At 33.3% G+C, this 14,491-nt stretch overlaps 1 protein-coding gene across 1 annotated transcript in view; it reads left to right on the forward strand.

The window, feature by feature from the left end:
* alpha-Catr (alpha-catenin related) overlaps nt 1-14,491 on the forward strand; it is a 42,974-nt gene that overhangs the window by 13,672 nt on the left and 14,811 nt on the right. The window contains exon 2 of the mRNA XM_018548794.1: nt 12,695-12,884. Within this exon, the coding sequence (XP_018404296.1) occupies nt 12,695-12,884 (190 nt within the window). The remainder of the gene's footprint in view (nt 1-12,694; nt 12,885-14,491) is intronic.

The following is a 14,491-nucleotide window of genomic DNA, read 5'->3' on the forward strand; positions in this document are numbered from 1 at the left end:
ACTCGGCAGACCAGTACCTGTTTCTCGAAGCCGACACGCGCTCCGTCGTTCTCGCGCGCACACATACACACGCGTACGTACACCCCTTACGTACGTCATTCGCCCTCACGTATAAATACATATATGCTCCTCTTACGGTTCAACCACTCACCCTTGCGAAACGGCATCGCGTACTCGCGTACGGACACGTGTGCCTAAGTGTGCGCACACGTACCAGTGGATGACACACACACACATATCTATTTTTCCTAAAAAAACACATATCTTATCAACATACACATACGCAACACAACACGCACATACCCACACACCCAACACACCCACACACACACACATGTCGTATCAACAATCGCGCAATCAACGATATGCGCGCAAATACATAGATACGTGTTAAAGTGCATGCTAGAAAGCAACGTGAAAGAAAGAGCACCAAAAAGCGCGTACAGATGCATACGCACATAAGCGCGGCTCACATGTCGTCCGCCCACACTGTGTACGCGCGCACGCGAGACAGCAGCGAGTCGTGCACCCTTGACAACGAGCGGTCGTCGTCATCGTTGACCGTCAATCACGCGCACCGATTCGCGTGGGAGCAGATTCCTCGTGCAGCCTAAACGATCGCCGATCCGAAGATTCTTCACTTCTTCTCGCAGATACACCTTCGCGAGAAAGATCGATCCGGCGCGCAAATACACGAACGAGGATAACGATTATTGGAATACGCCGGCTCTCGGAGCTCTATTCCAACAAGTAAACTCTCGAGACTCCAAGCAGACGCCGAAGAAGGCGTCTTCGAGAGACGAACCCCATAGCGTCGAAACAGCGCGTCAACGATCGTTTCAACGAAAAGACGAAACCAGAGCCTAACAAAGAAAGATTACGAGAAGAGACGCGAGGATCAACAACAATCCACTTTACCGTCGCAACGGGTCATGTACCTCGTCGAGAGGGTGACGACGAACTTGCAAGCTAGCAAGCTTGGCTCGACACGACGACCTCACTTGTCTGGAGACAAGTTCTGGACCTGTAGTAGCAGCCTAAACAACCAGTGATCTTCCTACAGATATATAAATATATATATATATATATATAATAAATACGTACATATTGCACATACTTGACCGTCGCACGCGCGTCTATTTTTGTTGCCACCGTCACGCGCCGCACAAGAAAGCGATTTAAGGAACGGCGGAATTCTCGAAGAGTTCCAAAATATCACTTGTTAACGAACACGAGATCACCTGCACCAAGGCGAAAAAGAGAGAAAAATAATATTTCTATACATATAAGAGAAGAGCATACATATCTTAATGACGTTGACAATTCATAGTATATTTTGATCATACGAAAAGCCGGAACGAAAAGTTGATGGCTAAGGAGAGGAGCAAAAAGCTGACGAAGATATAACCGACAGAACAATCGTGACAAATATAATAATAAACGACCTTAAGAGTAGAAGATATATAATATAATTAAAAATAAATTAAAAATTATATTGCGACATTATAGTGCGCTAAGACTAGAGACGGGGGTTCCGGTGGTTCCGTATCGTTGAAATTTTGTATGCCGGCGGTGTATTATCGACGAGGAAGCATGTACGAGGGTGGCATGGCTGGTGAACGGCAGGTATGTTCTTGCAATATAATGACCTACTGACTTACCGAAATTATCAAAAGTTTCAACACATATCAACTCCATCAAAAAAAGAAATTTTTACTCGTCGACGTTTAATTATTATTTAAATTACTGGCATATCATATTTTATTAAATCAAGTTATACGAATGTTGCATTTAATAAATACGTATTCTTTAGTTCATGTGTGTGTATACATCAATTATTCTTATTCCACGTTTCAAACATTGTACTTGACATTTAAAGTCCACTTTATTCCCAGCTTACGTAACATATAATACAAGTGTATGAAAGCGTAAGTTTATTGTGCATAATGTATATACCGACTTCTAAAATAGACTACTATCACCTTTCCCTTAAACCTACTTAAATTATTGCCTAAAATCCATTTTAACGTATAAACCTTTTTAAAACTCTTTACATTTGCAAGAATGAAAAATATATAAGAGGCTCTTTAATATTAAAATACAATAAATTACATAATTTAATTCCAGAATAAATTTGGTTATTTAAAAAATTTAGATATCTTTTCGAAATATGTAGAGGAAACTCGGAAAAGTTTTAAAAAAATATCAAGCTTTCTTAGAATCCAAGGAAAACATTATAAAGCTTCGTCAAGAGGGTTACTTTTTAGCGTGTCGGCATATAACTTAAAGCTGATTTGGAACTCTTTGTTCCATTGTGGAAGAGATTGTGTTAGAAAAGAGCTTTGAACCAAAGAAATATAGAAGTGTAATTTACATTTGTATGCATTTCTTAATTTATTTAAAACATGAAAATTTATTATTCTTAAGATTGTAAAGTAATTATCTTTGAAAATAATTCGTAAAATATTTGATTATACAAATTTTAATTCAAAGAAATAAAATGACAAAGATTAAATATTTAGGATGTTGATAGACAAGTGTATGATTGAAATAATTAAAATATGATTATTAATAGAATGTAAGATAGATTTATTTTAATTACGTTTAATATTACGTTGAATCTTAAAAATGAACAAAAATTGTATTTAAACCATCCTGAATTAAGTTGAGAAAATTTATATGCTAATACACATTTATATTTTCATGCGCATATATGTAGATTCTTATGAGATATCACTCTGAGAAAGATAATTGCCTGCAAAGGTTGAACTTATATTTAAATATTCTTTTTGTTTTTCTATAAAAGGAAATTACACAAAAATAATGAGATAATAAAGAATTATATTTCCTTTTGTAGTGATAATGCAATGTGCAGGGAAATACAAATTTTATAAATGAATAAATTGTATTCTACGTTTTCATTTGTTCAGTGAATCCATAGATATAGCAAAGGAAATTTCTGTTATGAAATAATTCAGCAACGTTTTAGTTTGTCTTTATATCAGTTATCAGTAATAAAAATTCTAAATTAATTAAAAAATATTTTTTTAAATCTCATTTCTGAAAATGTACGTGTTCAAAACATGCGTTTTACTTTTTCATAAAAAACTTCTTGTTTAAAAAATCTTCCATTAAAAGTGTTATTTGAACATGACCTCTATTCTCTCGAAGTATGAATTATAGTAAATAATTTGATAAATATTACTTAAGGGGTAGAGGACCTTTATGAACGAGAGATAAAGGTCATTAATCAGTGTCAAATTAACCGTGATTGCTTTAAAAGTTATTCTGGGAAAATCTCACAAAAATCTAGCATAAACTAAACTTTAACACAAAATTACATATGTCTAGAAGATAAAGTCCATATGTGAAATTTCCACCATAAATCTCTTGATAGACTTCTCCATATGGAAAGAGTAAATCGTTCTATCTCAAAGTGCTTGCGATGAGATGGATATTCGCGTTGTAATCGATTTTCCTCGAGGCTACCGATATTTACAGCAAGCGCATTTTATCTCCTACATAAAATATACATAAAATATACCTTGTATGCGTTGAATCGAAGAAGAGTTCGTGCGATTAAAATTGCACCTACTTCGGTAACAAGTGTAATTGAGCTTTGCGAAATCTAAATTGAAATGGGTGGGCGGAAGTCAGACGAGCGCAAGAAACGTCGAAAGAAAATTGGATGCCAAATTGACGCGAAATAACATTCTCGTAAATTCCTAGAAACCATTCCCAATTCTCGTATCTATTTACACGTGCAACAATTTGCGATAATAACTTCGAGCTGTAGATTTTTTGCGGTTTGTATAATCTATTGCAACTATAAGTTTTCTGTAAGAAGTTACATTCTTCATTCAAAAAAAGATTTATCGGTATAATACATTTCCAAATATTTGTTTAGAAACATCTCTCGATAATCAGTTATTTCGTTTTCCAGCAGTATTATTTTAAATAAGAATTTTTTGCAACGGAAACACTTTTGCTTCCAATTTTGTTGTACATATACGTACGAAACGCTATCAAACTCTTGAACTCTTTCAGTTAGGGAGAAGTCCCGAAGGAAATTATACTCTTCCAGCATGATTCAATTATATAGTATAAACGAGAACCCCCCTCCCCATAACAAAAATTTTTAGCTGAATTTGTAGGTAAAATCGAGAAATATCCATTAAAGCTTGAAACAAAGTTTTAACAAAATCGAATGTCAGCAAAATCTTCTGACAATCAATGACTTTATAAATTATATGTACATATTCCAAGGATTACAGCAATATTATATATTAAAAGGGTTAATGTGACGGTGAAAATGTAATTAATAAAGTGATATATTATAACAAAGAACAAACGTGTATCGTCTTTTTAACAATTTAATATATTTAATACAATTGATATATATTATTAATAAAAGTTACACCGTTTTGTAATAAATCATTGTAATGAAGGTATAATAATGTATTGAAATGTATAAAATTATTTTTATATATTTTATACAAATTAATTTAAATAATCACAATTACACTTCCCGAATCGTCACATTAATTATATATGTGCTTGAAAATACGCGTTGCGTTACTGATATGAGTGTTAAGAAAGTTGTAAAGTATCGGAAATAAAACCGTGTGTGACTTATCCAGAAAGCTCATCTACGTGCTTTATAATTTAAAGTCACGCAAGTCTACCTATTAACACTTGTGTCAAGCTCACACTCTGCACGTGTCAGCCTAATCTTTTTATGATGATTACGATGTTACAAGTTCGTATTCATGAGATTTAGCGATAATATTTATTTACGAATTTAGCGTGTTTTTACTATAATGTTTAAATTGTAACATTACATGAAACTTATATGTAATATACGTAATTAACTATGCATTCTATTTTTCTCCTAATGGAAATCCGGTTTGCATTACACTTGCGTAGTCCATCGGAAACAAGTTACGAGAAGGAAGATTTATGCGCCATTCGCACGACAGTAAAACGGCGGACGAGAAGTTCGTTCTTTTATCATAACAAAGTTTGCGATCCTGAGTAATTTTCAACTATTAAAAGCATGTCATTTGCAAAACGAATTTCTGCCACTTGCCACAAATCCGTTGCACCTTGTTTAATTTGATGTGCTCATTTAAAATCAGTATCTGGAAATCGTCTGTATCAATTGATATACTGGCAAGACATCTTCAATAAACGCAAGAAATTAATTCAAATTAATTACAGAATTTTGAAAAAGATTATTTTCAAGCAAAGATATTCAATATATGTAATTACTAGGATACTCAGCAAGTAGAACTTTTTTTTCATTAGAAAATATGAACATTTTTTTACAATTAAAATTAGTGAAACCATTTTTCACTTACTATCAGAGATTCAAACCAACAAGAAATATTTAATAGTTTAAAATAGTTACAGTAAAAATGGTAATTATCCAGTTTACTAGTTTGTAAAAGACAAGATGAATTTAGAAAAACCGATACGAGTTTGCTTTTTCTGGAGCGAACATCATATAATGAATATAGCATAAAAATACTGTTTAATCGAATAGCCTTCAATAACAGTTTCAAGGGAGCAAAAGAATCTCGTGGCATATCTATGGAATCACTTGGAATCCAATCACGAATAAACGAATTACCGTAACCTAGGGCCTGTTTTATCTTTATTTATACGACAACGTCATTAATCGAGACAGTATGAAGAGGACTTTCATAAAATTAATATGTTCAGTTGTGAGAGAAAATCATACAGAAATATAACCTAGCTTTAGAGAATATATTTATACATTCTTAAACTGTAACTTTAAGATATAAAGAGTATTCTTCAATTTCGAAGATTAAAACAGATGAAAAACAGGATATCAATTTTTGCAATAATGTTTAGAAGGAACAAATTATCAAATCAATTTTCAAATAAATTAACGTATATCAATTAAACTTAATAAATCTCCCAGATCAAGACAAGTTGAGCTATACTAGTTATTAGATATATATATAAATTTATTATAATAATAACACTGGGACGAAACGCCATATTTATGTGATATTCTTCGCAATATACTAAATTAATTTTTAAAAAGTGGTGACAATTTGGTTGCGGCTGTTGAGGACTTTGTAAAGTCGAAACTTTCCGTATACCAGTGTTATTATTATAATAAATTGATTTATATAGATATATATATATCTAACAACTAGTATAGCTCAACTTGTCTTGACCTGGGAGGTTTATTAAGTTTAATTTGTATAATTTATTTGAACGGATATTAATTCGAATTTAATTAACGTATATCGTTTAAAAAACTGGTAAAAAAAAGTCATCCATATGTATAACATTTGAAAATATGTACGAAACGAAGTATGTCCGCTACAGCGCTCACTGGTCGATTTAATGCGTCACGTTATGACACACATGTAAATTTTCTATAGCAAAACTCACCGAGTTCGCTCAACGAGATAATATAAACTGCGTGTCAATGCAGCTAATGCTTTTGTCATGATTAGCTATAGATATAAGTGTTACTGCGAAAAGCGCGCGTTCCATAAGTAAATGTTCCTTCGTGAAATTACAAGAGATTGCAAATATTAAAAGAGATATTAGTGACAAATATTAATATACTTATTTAAGTAAAATTCCTAAGTTTCATATTGAAGACAAACGAAAAGATAAAACAACTGTTTAAAACGCTCTTTAAAAAATATAACAAACGCAATTAATCGAAAAATACACTGAATTAGATATATTTTAAAATTTGATTATATTAACTCTGCAACAATCTATAATATATCAAATTTTGCAGAGATATTTCGATAGCTGATTTTTAATTTCCGTGTAGTTGATACGTGTTCACAGATTGATCTTCATCTCACAGTTCGACAATCCTTGATACGTACGTTGCGGTGTTACTTTTGAAATGGAAATAGACTATAGTAGAATGGCCAACTATAGTAGAATTGGACAACTGTAACTAAATTCTCCAAATTTGCGCGGTCCTTTGTTCGTGACTTGATATTACGCGCATACTTGGTGGATCAATTAGCGGATCGTTCTAGCTCGCATCGTGAAACAAATTGGTCCGATAACTCGTTTTCATCAGTTTCCTAACTTTTGTTCGATGATACCAAAATTTCTCTGCTTCAACAGAGCTGAATCAGATGATCTCGTGTAACTTAGGATATTTATTTCTTCTTCTTCAATCTTTGCACTCTGCACGAATCAAAGCAGAGTTTTCATTTATATACTCTTCAATGCCCCGGATTTCTTCATTCTATCGATGTAATATCTCTCTTCTGTCATGATGGAAAATTGGATCGAACTTATCGTGACTGGTTGAGAAACGTCACATACCTTCCTCTATCATTCCGTTTGGTGCTTGTTCGACAGTGAATCGAGATTTTTGGAAGAAGAAAATACGTCCTACATACGTTGTCGACCATTTTAACGATATTATCACTTATATTAATGCCGCAAGGTCTGTTCGCGATGCTTGAAATTTCCAAAAATTTTTACACTTAAAGCGAGATAAATATATACATATATTAGAGCGTTAATAGGAGAGAAAATGAAGGTACTGAATGCAAAAAGTGCAAGCAACATGAACAGAACTATTGTTTCTAAAATTCCTAACAAAGTGTGCTTGTGCAGCAACTTGGAAAAGAAAAATTAACTCGTTTTCCTTTGATATATCTGTTTGTACTGCAGATAATGCGACGTCAACGCAATTATATCCCCATTTATCGTCAATTCGATAGATTGAGGCAATATCTCTTTTAAAAAAGTAAAACTTATTTAAAATCGACGTATTTGTAAATAAACGTGCACCAACTTACACAAGACTAAAAAATGTCACATAACAATGTCAGATTACACAAAAAGGAAACTAATCGAAGAAAGAGTTCAAGCTATCCTAAATAAATAAAAAACGAAGATCATGCCATACAGGACAATACGAGCCAGAAAAGAAATGGCGAAATGAAAAAATTCAAAGAAAGACGACTTGAAAGCTCATGCATCTTTTATAAAGGTGCGGAGAGACCTAGTAACTACGCCGCAACTAAGTAATCGCATAGGTATATACCGTTCTCTTTTCTAAACAGAAGAAAAAAGAAAAATAGTCAAAAGTATAAAGAAAAATGTAAAAAAATAATTGAAACGAAATAACAAAATTTCAATTCGAGCACCCAGATAACGGGAGAATTAAATCCCTTAATTAACACAGCCGCTGATCTTCTTCTTTTCAGGAGACTTCGTAAAGGAAAAGTAAAAAGAGAATTTATAAAACTATACTTAAGATCAGTCAAATCTACTCGTCGAATCTCATTCGCGATTCCCGCTCTTTGTGAGCACTTTAATTAAATTTATCCGTGAGAAGCTCTTTCTCTTTCTCTTTTATAGGTATGGCGCATTCATTTGAATCAGACATTTTTTACGGATCGTCAAATATTTTTTAAGCGAAGAAAGAAACTCGCGAATATTATTAATTGCTTCGATGCTATTGTAATTTTTTTTATTATACAGTAATGAATTAATTTCGAATTGACGAATTTTTTTAAAAAATCAAGTACTGTATTAAGTTTTAAATATAATTTAATCGCGAAAAATTTCGTTCGGCAACGTTTCCGAATTAATTATTTAAATTTTTTGATGACTTACATAGAGATGCTCATCCCTGCTAAAAGAAGTATAATGTCACCATCTGCTCAAGTCACAGCAGGTAGAGATCTATTCGTCGTTGCATTACCGTGTGTGTGTTCGTATTCGCAAAGCTTCAATATCCATTTCACAAATGAAAGATAACAAAGTGAAAAAGAATCGATCACAAACGAAAATCTATCCACTCTCTTCAACATATTCACTTCTATAATACCAAACAGACAATGCACCAAGTATGATTATAAATAAATTGAAGCTTTTTCCAAACATATAAATTATTAATAAGTATGTCTGACGCAATAACAGTACTTGAATTTATTTCGGTAAACCTAATTCAAAAAATGTATTTCAAAAAATTGATATGATTTCAGAATAGAAAATTAAAAAAAAATTAGAAGAAATCAACCTATGATTTATTAAACATATCATATCTGATAGTTCTATATATAGTATATATATTGACAAATAAAATTTATAATAAAATAGACATGTTTTTAAGTTTAGAAATATAAATTATGCAATTGACACAATTATCTATCCTCGACGTTGATATAATCTTGCATTGTTGCGTTTAACAGTCATTTGAATTAAAAATGTGCAATGCCAAGCATAATATGCCAGTCGTTTATGAATAATTATACAACTCCGGTTATACGTCATACTGCAGTGTTAATGAACACGTGGGAATTGTTTAGTGTTATTTATCGGATTATCATGCATGAATAAAATTTCTACATCGAGGCAGGATATCGATATTTAATATATATGTATACACATACTATAGAAACGTTTAAAAGAGTACAAAATACAATATAACAAGAAAAAGTAATGTAGATTATGGAATCATTTTTCATAATTTGCAATAGCAATAAAATATGTATTCGGGTTAAAATACACACAGATATCGTTATTTCTTTGTAGTGTATTATGACTAACAATGATGTTAATATTCCTAATCGAATTTTCCGTGAATAGAACGGCACGCGATTATGCGTTAATAACGTCCCGATTATGTACGAGACCACGGTTACAAGATAAGTTATTTCCACACGTCATAATGTCACGTATGGTCGTCGCGTATTAGAGCGATAAATTCATGAGCCGCTCCCGTTGCGGAACATAAGTTACAGGTCCGAGCTTTCGCTACAGTGTCATGGAGGATGATACGTCAGGAAACCGTTTCGCTACCGCGATGCGACATCGGAATTGATTGATGATATCTCACGAGCTAAATATTCACCGACGATATCGAAAATTCCGCGAATAGCCACACGTAAGCTGAGAGATGAATTTCGCACGTGAAAGCGATTAACGGTATCGTCGATAGCACTCAGATCGATATCGCCAACGATCGCGCTGCAGGGACTTCGTTCTTATTATTGTTAATACCACTGCGGCGAGCGAGAGATGAAAAAAGAGATTGTCTCAGTTGCGAAAATTTAATTTTTATGAAAAATGGAATACCCCGCGTGTCGACACACATACACAAATTCATAAACTTTCGAAAAATTTCATGCAAAATGATCGATTTTCCTATGAAAGAGAGGATAGCTATTTCAATTATTCGTCGGTTACTCATGCGTCGCTCGAGGAAACCCGTTGGAATTTCATCGTGAAAAATGGAGTTCCGGTCGACGGAAATTATGCAAAGTTATATTGAACTTTGCACGAGACACTTGCGAACGGCAGCCATCGTAACTAACGACAAAGTTCCTGCTAACGACAAACGTCATTAAAATATAATGCGGTAAAAGTAAGATATTCTGTAAGTACATATTTTCCGTCTGCAATTCCATAGTATTATATACTTATAAGAACGATACTGACTTGTTCAGAGACTTATTATATATACATATATATAATAAATTTCTAAACAAGAATCTAATTTTGTAATACAATGCGTACTTTAAAAACACGATATTTTTTTTAAATTTGATTTAATATTTATATTTTGTATGAATTATACAATGGAATCATTGAAATGTGTGTGTGTCGCTAAAGAAATTTCTATAGGTTTCGGATAAATGCTATCACAACGGTCGAATGAAACGTAATTGTGCATTTTTTTTTAAACAATATGCTCTGTTGCAATATTAGGCCCGTATTTTTAATTGAAAAAAAACATCTATTAATTTTTCATATAGATGGGTTCTTCTTTGTTAAACTATGCAATTTATGGATGCTACCAATAAAATTTGCTGTTTCATTTATATTATAATTGCTTCTTATAATTGCAAAAGAAAATTAGGCTAGCTAGCGTCAAATCGATATTATTATAGTCGATATTATAATATTACAGAATTGCGACGTCATAATATTAGGTGCGTCAGATAATAAAACGTCAAAATATATAATTTTGTCCCCCGCATAGCCATTCACATTCCCGTGCATGCATGCAATTACATGCAACGAAGAGCTGTGTCGTCACAGACATCTCTCATTTACATAAGACGATCGAATCGAGATGAATGGAGTCGTTTACGTGCGTATGACTATGTACGTATGTGTGTGTATACACGTCTGCACAGTGCACGCATTCATCTCTCAAAACAATAGTCCGCGAGTTCGTCCCTTTGCTCCACGTCATAGTGCTCCCGTATTCCTTTTCCCTCCTTCGTCCGACATCTCTGAAAGGAGCGACGTACAAATGCATCGTCTAATTGTGTGGAAAATGCTGTGTAGCCGCCGCTACGGTTCGCGAATGCTCGGAACGCGTTACGTATACATATAGTATTACAGTTTTACGAAGTCTCTCCGCGCCGTAATTCCACGCGCAACGCAAGCAGCACGTTACCGCGGTCGCTAGTCATATACGACTGAAACAAATGTGGAATATGCGTTACCGGTATGCGGACGAACGTGCTGGTTATTTTGAAATCGCTCTGGGTTAGACAAGACGACGATGTTAATTAAAACAAGGGAGCGAGATATACTAGTCTGTAGATACAACTGCCTACAAACACTTGACCGTTTTTGCATTCTATGCGGGATCTATCTCTTACAATTAGAAAGATAATATAACGAACAGGTACTCTGCAAAATAATAATATATGAATGTTGATGCATAATAATTATCCACTTTACTTTTATTTTCTTTTATATTCTTGGCCCACTTAAATATTTTAATGAATATGAACTTTATTTTCTTATAACACTTATCGTGATCATGTTAGCATAAACGATATATATACGTACGGGACGGCTCATCTGCTCGATGACGATCTTGCATAAATATTACACGCGTTGTATATCACAGTAACAAAACACATTTCATAATGATAACAGCTCAAATTATTATGTAACCTTGATATCTATTATTATATACATACGACATACAGTATTCTGTTTTTTTTACAAAAGATTGCCATGCTACCATTCGCATACCAAAACTTAATCTAACAGATAGCGATGTACGCCATTCCATGCATTTTGCATTATTATTTACAATTATTTAAAACGCGACCAAGTGCTGGAAAGTGATAATTAAATATTTCGTTAACGGTTTTTGCTTGAGCTAAATCCTGCTTGTCGAAATGCAATCGCAATAAGAGAAACCAAAATTCACATGTGTATATGTATCAAAGTATCGAAAATGTCAGAATTTAGACTATGTCTCGAAAGAAATTTTATCTGAGTTTCTTAATTAAACTCTTCGATAAATATAACACAAATATCTAACTATCTCTTAAAATCTATTTATAAAACCGGTATCATGTCTGATTTCAACTGACTGAGTTTTCCAGCAAAAATGCATCGATTACTTACGTGAAAGTTTGATTTGATATTTATTCAAATATATGTTCAACACATCTTATTTTATTTTATAAATATTTTGAAGCAATAAATTATATACATATGTATATATATATATGTATATATGTGTGTGTATAAAAAGCTTGCAAGCTTGATATTTGTTATTACACTAATAATATTTAATAAATACCTAAAACATTTTTTTGTCAATTATATCAAAATTATAAAATGAAATTTCATATACCTAAATCTTTTCGACTAAATTTTGTGCACTCATCAAAATGCAATATCTTTACAGATTTCCACGTTAATCTCACATAGAGAACGACCGCTATGCTCGGACCGGAGTTTGCGAGCGGTTGCCAGGGTCGGCCAGGCGGTAAATTTGGCAGTCGAGAGATTCGTGACCGTCGGCGAAACTATCGCGGACGACAACCCGGATATCAAACAAGACATGTACGAGGCGTGCAAGGAGGCGAGGGTTGCAGGTAAGTGTAACAACATTTGTGACAATATGCACAAAATTGATAGTAATATAAATAGATGTACAAATGAAATAAAATAACTAGAATATCTCTATAGGTACCATTTAGCTTCTGATAAAATTAAGACTCAATGGACTGTTTGTAAATCGTTAAACTTCTCTCATAATTTAAATCAGCTAGACTATCGTTTTTATATATTTAATTATTACTAAATTAATAACCAAATTTTAACACGATATAACATTCAAATTATATAAGTTGCATTAATATTTAAATTATCTATATAAATTTTGTGTGTGTGTGTGTGTGTGTGTGTCAAAAAATTTTTATTTAGAAAAAATATATTGTAATATCAATACTTTTCATATTTTATTCGAAATAAAGAAAAGTATCACTGTAAGTTCTTCAGAACGAACGAATGAATTTCATAGAACGGATAAAAATTATGTGGCATAACATAAGCGCAAATTCAATACAAATGTTCTCGCGAATATTACGATAGCACATTAATCAAAAGTTAGAACATAATATAAACATATCCATTTGCACATTACAGAGTAAATTCGCATCAAAACTATTGGCGTATTTTGCATGCAGTCTCTGTGAAGTTAGCACCTCAACTTTAAAAATCGGAAATTTTAATAACAGTACTGCTTGCACCCGCAATAGTTCTAGAGTTCCTGATAGGTTTCATCAATAGTACTATTGATTTAGACCAAAAATTTTTAAAAATAAAAATATGCGGTGCTAACTTCGCGTGGCACCGCAAGATTTGAAAAAGCCGATTTTTATGACGGAATCTCACAGTACTCGAAGAATACTACAGTTCCTGATCGATTATAACAATAGTACCGGCCATTAAATATTTTTAAATAAATTTTTTAAAAAAAAGTTCGCACCTCAACTTTCAAAAAAATTATTTTTTTGCGCCATTTTGTAGTACTCGAAGAGTACTACAGTTCCTGATCGGTTTTAGTGACACTACCCACCTTTTTAATATGTTTAAATAATTTTTTAAGTTTTCCGCTGGCACCGCACGTCAAGAGTAAAGTGCCCCTAAACGGCCAGTACTGGCCGACTTTTCGACTTTTTCCGACAGTACTACAATAGTTCCGAAGAAATATGCAGGTGTCGACCCGAGTACTCCTCGTTTAATATGTTTAAATAATTTTTTAAGTTTTCCGCTGGCACCGCACGTCAAGAGTAAAGTGCCTCCAAACAGTCAGTACTGGCCAACTTTTCGACTGTTTCTGGCAATACTACAATAGTTCTGAAGAAATATGCAGGTGTCGACCCGAGTACTCCTCGTTTAATACGTTTAAATAATTTTTTAATTTTTCCGTTGGCACCGCACGTCAAGAGTATAATGCTTCTAAACAGCCAGTACTCGCGTCGAAACCTGCATATTTCTTCGGAACTATTGTAGTACTGTCGGAAAAAGTCGAAAAGTCGGCCAGTACTGGCCGTTTAGGGGCACTTTACTCTTGACGTGCGGTGCCAACGGAAAACTTAAAAAATTATTTAAACATATTAAAAAGGTGGGTAGTGTCACTAAAACCGATCAGGAACTGTAGTACTTGAAGAGTACTACAAAATGACGCAAAAAGAAT

Source organism: Cyphomyrmex costatus, unplaced genomic scaffold, assembly GCF_001594065.2.
Source record: "Cyphomyrmex costatus isolate MS0001 unplaced genomic scaffold, Ccosl1.0 scaffold75, whole genome shotgun sequence".
Taxonomy (NCBI): Eukaryota; Metazoa; Arthropoda; class Insecta; order Hymenoptera; family Formicidae; genus Cyphomyrmex; species Cyphomyrmex costatus.